We start from the raw sequence: 6084 nt of genomic DNA on the forward strand, positions 1-6084 counted from the left end.
CGGTCTGTGCACTGGGGTGGGGGTTGACCCCGCCTCCGTGGGAGCCCAGCCCGGCCCCAAGCTGGCTCAGCTGCTCCTCCCTGGGCCCCTGGGCCGTTTCCGCTCACGAAACCCCCTCCCCTTAGGGCTATGGCTGCCGCTGCTGCTCTTCCGAGCTATGTGGCCTTAACCAGCCCGGGCGGAACGCACAGCTCCTGCAATCCCAACATTCGTGCGCCTGCACCTGGGCGAGTCGAGCCCAAAGCTGGTTTCGAGCAGGCTAGGTTGTTCTTGGGCCGGAGACTCAAATGTCCCTCAGGTGGGGCTTGGCTGGAGAGGTTACCCTCAAACTTCTAGTCAGGGGTCCCCAAAACATTCTGTAAGGTTTTTTTGCAGCAGATAGAGCAGCTAAGTGTTTCATTTTTATTAATGAGGAAAGAGAAATGACTGACTTACCCAAAATTTCCCTGTGATTTAAGTGACCAGATTGTAAATAGTTCTCTTTCTACCCATTGCCCTTTCCTTTCAATGCCCATTTGTTTTCTTGGTAACACAAACATTTGTGGTAAGGCCAGTCTCTAGGTCAGACCTGTGCTTGGCAAAGAGATCTGCAGCTAACTTGGGGTACCACAGGTAAGGGAAATGGCTACAAGGCCTCTCCAGGCAACTCCTAGCCTGCCTTCCTGGCCAGAGATCTCTCAGTACTCCTGTTCTTCCACAAGAGTTTTGCACCTTTGCCCACCCACAGGCTACCCCTCCAAGAGATGGCTGGTAAGACCGGACCACACTTCTGTTTTTTAAATCTCAGGTCTGTCAACACTACACTTTGCCTGACTAGATGCTTATTACTCAGCTAGTGAGAACTCTGCATTGTCCCGCTTGTACATCTGCATCTGGGATCTCCCTTGCTCTGTGAACTGTCTTCTTCTCCCTAAGAAGCCAAAACACTGCCCATAACCTGCAGACACCAGGAAGGGCCCAGGGAGTACTGCTGAGAGCCTCAAGGGAGCCAGTGCAGAAACAGCATAAGTCCCTTCAATAAACAGGAGCTCAAGGATACACTGAAGAGCATGGCTGGATCCTGGAAAAGGCCTCGCTCCAAGGAAGGAAACCGGGAAGATGTGAGACTGGCCCAATAGGAGCAACAAAGGGCACTGCTGTGCTTCCACCAGCTGATTACCAGCCAGATCTAACCCGAGGAAGACAGAGATCCAGTCCATCCCCCAACCAGGCATCCACACAACCTATGTCTCACCTCTTCTTCCCCACCAGACTTCTTTCCCAACTCAGTGCTAAGGGACTAGAAGGGAAACAGAGACTTGAGTTTTAGGACCATCCCAGCATGTTGCCACAGGCAAGTCCCCAGGCAGATGGCTTTGTCCATAAGTAACAAAGAGAAGGGAGTCATATTTTATGGGGTCTGAAAGTCTCCATTGGTGCCCCACCACCCACAGTAAACCCATAGCTTTAAAGGCATTTACTTTTAGACATTGGCTTTGAGCTAAATTACTTGGAGCTATAGACAAAAACAATGTAATCCTTGCCCCTTCAATATCCAATCTAAGAAAAAATAGAGGCTGGGCAGGGTGGCTCACACCTGTAATCTCAGTACTTTGGGAGGCAGAGGCAGGCGGATCACCTGAGATCAGGAGTTTGAGACCAGCCTGGCCAACATGGTGAAATCCTGCCTCTACTGAAAATACAACAATCAGCCAGACGTGGTGGCGGGCGCCTGTAATCCCAGCTACTCAGGAGGGTGAGGCAGGAGAATCTCTTGAACCTGGGAGGCAGAGGTCGCAGTGAGCTGAGATCACACCATTGCACTCCAGCCTGGGCAACAAGAGCAAAGCGCCATCTAAAAAAAAAAAAAAAAATGAAAAAATAGAGGCAGCCAAGAAAATGAGTCAAGGAATCACACCTCCCAATTTCTTAATGCCCTCTGTGGATACAAATCTGTCACACCGAAGGTGTACCAAGGCCAAGGTATCTATACAACAGTCCTTGTGCCCGAGGCAGCCCTGGCTAGCTCCAGCTGTGGTCTTACCGGTTCAGAGTAACTGCATGCACATGCATACCAGAGGCTGTGCTAAGCCTAAGGGATGTCATGGTGAGCAAAATTAATCCCAGCTGAGAATTCAAAACCCTCAGAGGCGAACTATCACAATATAGCTTAGTTACCAGTTGGTCCTTCTTGTTGAAAGGATACAGGGAGATAATCCATGGACAAATTGGGCCCATTTGGTGCAGTTTCCAAACTCTTTAGGGTGAGCTGGGCCAGGAACTCTGTGAGGACCTTATAAGGCCAGGATCCATGTGTTTAGGGCCCATTTTTGGAAAAACCTGGTCATTGAAGCATCTCTACTTTCAGGGTCAGCCTGGTCTTTCAAATAGGCTAAGGCCTATTTCCCAATGTTTCAAGGACATTTAACCATGTTTTTGTAAAAATAAAATGGCGAGACCCAAATAAAAACCTTACTTTTTGTTTAATTTGTTTTGCCAAACAAACACAGTGAAAACTTTAGTCTGACTAATTGTACAGAAAATAGAATTTGTAACCAGTAGCAAACAAAACAGGATAAACCTAAGTCCCTGGCAAGCTGCATCTCCATCAGCAGGTCATCCAGATCCCCTTGTAAATGGCCTCCTGGGAAAATAAGTCCTAGGAGGCAGAGGCACAGATTTACCAGTCCCCATCAGAATCAAAGGCTGCACCTGGGAAGGAAAAGCATGAACAGGAGGAGAACTGATGTTACTTGAATCTCTTATCACTTACATACATTAGAGTTGTCTGACTGCTGACCAACCTTAAGGTATGGTTTTCCTAAACCCATAGTCCCTGGACATCCCACCTGCATCCCTAGAGGGTAAGTTTCAAGTTCAGTGGTTCTGAAGCCTCTGCTTAACCAGAATCTGCAACAATAACTGGGGGAGGAAGGGTAGACAAAGTCATAACTGCTGGTGTCACCAGCGCAGAGTCTAAGGCCCCAGCTTCCACTTCAGGAGGAAACAATTGAGGATGCCAGGTCACCAGCAAGAGAGTCCAGCTGCCTTAAGCCTCAGTACTGTCAACCAGTGCCCCAAGAGTATAGAGGAGTTCAACAATGGCCTGCGGTCCCCTGGCTGGATGGGGTCTGGGAGTCCAGCAGGCTGCCGGGGCACCAGTTCACATTCCGTGCTTCTTGCGGATGACAGCCATGGCAAGCAGCCGATCCTTCTCACGCAGTTCTTCGCGCAGCTTGGCCTCGGTGAGACGCAGGTGGCGAATGCTGCCTTTCATCTCTTTCATCTTCACTTCCATCAGCGCCAGGATGTCCCGCTGCTCATTCAGCTTGCGCAGAAGCTCCTCCTCCGTGGTGCCGGACGACAATGAGTACGAATGGTCGGAGCCAGTATCAGGGAAGCCCTCTTCCCCTACCACCACCAACTGGGGGCCCATAGGGCACTCGGCAGCCTCCAGCCCTGCGGTAGCAGCCTGTAACTCCGACGCGGCGGCCGCAGCGGCTGCGCCCTCTGCGGCTGCAAACTCCACTTGCACTGTAAGATCGATGGGCTTCACGTCTTCTCCAGTGGGAGTGATGGGCACCGGCGGCACGGATCCCGGAGCCTGAGTGCTGTCTACAGCGGCCTGAAGGGTGAGAAGCACGGCCGCGGAAGCAGACACCAGGTTCGGCTGCAGCTGGGCAGTCTGGGCAGTGGAGGCAGAGGGTGATGACTGCTGCTGCTGTTGCTGCTGTTGCTGCTGCTGCTGCTGTTGTTGCTGCTGCTGCCTGCGGCGGGCGGCCGCGGCCCCGGCGGGTCTGCGCGCTACTTTGCGCTCATTGACGCCGCGCAGCGGGAAGATGGTGGGGACGCGTACCGTGTAGGTCTTGCGGCCGCCCTGGAAGTGAACGCTGCAGAGACGGTGGCCTGTGGTGGGCTGGAAGGTGGAGAAGCACCCACTGACGCCGGCACGCGACACGTTCTTGAGCCAGAGGCGCCGCAACTCAGCGTCCTTTGGAAACGTGTAGAAGTGCAGCGCCTTGTCCCGGTGCGAGTTGTTGTAGCAGCCTGGCACGCAGCACGTAAAGCCAGGCATGGCTGCGTCGCGCGGCCCGGCCCGGCCCACCGGCCTCCTGCGCCCTTCGACGGCCCAGTGGCTCCGTCGCCGCCCGCCCCTCGACGGGCGGCGCCGCGCGAGGCCTTGGGTAGTATCCCACCACTGCCGCTCCGCGCAGCCGGCCCGCCCGGCGCCCCGCGCCCAGAATACGCTTCCTGCCGGCCCGCGCCGCGCCGCCCGCCTGGCTGCCCGCCTGCGCTCGGGAGTCGGCCCCAGGGACGCCGCGAAGGACCGCCTGAGAAAGAGACTACGCCCCCCACAATGCCCCGCGCCAGGAGCCACTCGCTTCCGGGGCGGGTGTGTGCGGATTCCGGCCGCCTTCCAAGGCACTGCGATAGCTTCCGAAGAGCAGATTCTTTCCCCAGCCCGTCTTGTCCCCGGCGGGCGAGAGAGGCGTATTAGGTTGGAACGCTGTCGCCTGGACTGCTCCTCACGAGGACCCGAATCCTGATAGGGGCGTGGAGCGGGGTGGTGCGCGCCTCAACAGTGCGCAAGCGCCGTGGGTATATGCCCACGGAGACTACAAATCCCGTGAGGCCTCGCGCTGAACTAGGCGCCTTCGGCCCGAAGCGCCGCCTAAGGGAAAGATCGACTTACTGCGGACCAGGATTCGGGCGAGGTTGTGCTGTTTGCCAGAACCAGTCCCCCAGCCCCGAGCGCCTTTGAGTCGACGGCATTGCTGCAGCAGAGGGAGACGAAACCTGGGCCTCGGCGCCCCGGCTCTCAGGAGCCCCTTTCTTTGCGCTGCGGACTCTCTCCTGATTCAGCTGCTGCCTGCGTTGACTCACTGACCTAAACGAAGTCTCCAGTAGACGCCTACTATGTGGCTGACACAGTTCAGGGAGTTTCCGGGAGTCAGACCGACTGGGCTCCTCTCTTGGAGCCTGACTACCTAGACGGATAAGCGTCTGTCTTTTGGGTAATAGGTCTGAATGCACGCGAATGGATGTCTACTCACAGAAAGTAATCGCTCCAAAGGAATGAACAAGAGAGCAGAGAAATGAGGGGGGAGGTGGTGGGGGCCGGGAATAAAAAACGAACGAAAGCTTGGGTAGGGAGAAGTAGCCAATTCTTGTCCCGGGAATCAGTCTGTAAGGCCACATGGCAGAAAAGAGCTAGGCTCCGCCCTTAAAGAGCCTGGAAGGTGGTGGCCCAGATAGGGCCAAGCGTAGGAAAATACCAAACTGGGACATGTTAAGGATTTGGGGTTTTATTCCGCAGGCCACTGAGAGCTATTAAAGGATTTTATGTGAAAGGATTTGCATTGTAACAATACACCTCCCCCCTACCTCAACTTATTTGAGGGAATCTTTTTTTGTTGTTGTTGTGAAGGAGTCTCACTCTGTCGCCAGACTGGAGTGCAGTGGTGAGATCTCGGCTCACTGCAACCTCTGCCTCCTGGGTTCAAGCAATTCTTCTGCCTCAGCCTCTGGAGTAGCTGGTACTACAGGCGCATGCCGCCATGCCCGGCTAATTTTTTTTTTTTTTTTTTTTTTTTTTGAGACGGAGTCTTGCTGTGTCACCCAGGCTGGAGTGCAGTGGCGCGATCTCGGCTCACTGCAAGCTCCGCCTCCCGGGTTCAGGCCATTCTCCTGCCTCAGCCTCCCGAGGAGCTGGGACTACAGGCGCCCGCCAACACGCCCGGCTAATTTTTTGTATTTTTAGTAGAGACAGGGTTTCACCGTGTTAGCCAGGATGGTCTCGATCTCCTGACCTCGTGATCCGCCCGCCTCGGCCTCCCAAAGTGCTGGGATTACAGGCTTGAGCCACCGCGCCCGGCCTACCCGGCTAATTTTTTTGTGTGTGTTTAGTAGAGACAGGGTTTCGCCATGTTTCCCGGGCTGGTCTCGAACTCCTGAGCTCAGGCAATCCGCCCGCCTCGGCCTCCCAAAGTGCTAAGATTACAGGCGTGAGCTAGGATCACGGTGCCCGGCTGGGGGAAAATGTTGTAAAGAACACAAAATGTTGTGGAAAGCCAGGGACGGGCCAGGCAGTTCTCCAGGGGAATT

General features: G+C 54.8%; 1 protein-coding gene across 1 annotated transcript; it reads right to left on the bottom strand.

The window, feature by feature from the left end:
- Positions 1 to 2443: 2443 nt before the first annotated feature.
- THAP11 (THAP domain containing 11) lies at positions 2444 to 5321 on the bottom strand. The gene has a single exon (XM_055297596.2). It carries the CDS (start codon positions 4052 to 4054, stop codon positions 3143 to 3145), a length of 912 nt encoding a protein of 303 aa, XP_055153571.1. The 5' UTR covers positions 4055 to 5321; the 3' UTR covers positions 2444 to 3142.
- Between the last annotated feature and the right edge of the window lie 763 nt (positions 5322 to 6084).

Source organism: Symphalangus syndactylus, chromosome 11, assembly GCF_028878055.3.
Source record: "Symphalangus syndactylus isolate Jambi chromosome 11, NHGRI_mSymSyn1-v2.1_pri, whole genome shotgun sequence".
In the NCBI taxonomy this organism is placed as follows: domain Eukaryota; kingdom Metazoa; phylum Chordata; class Mammalia; order Primates; family Hylobatidae; genus Symphalangus; species Symphalangus syndactylus.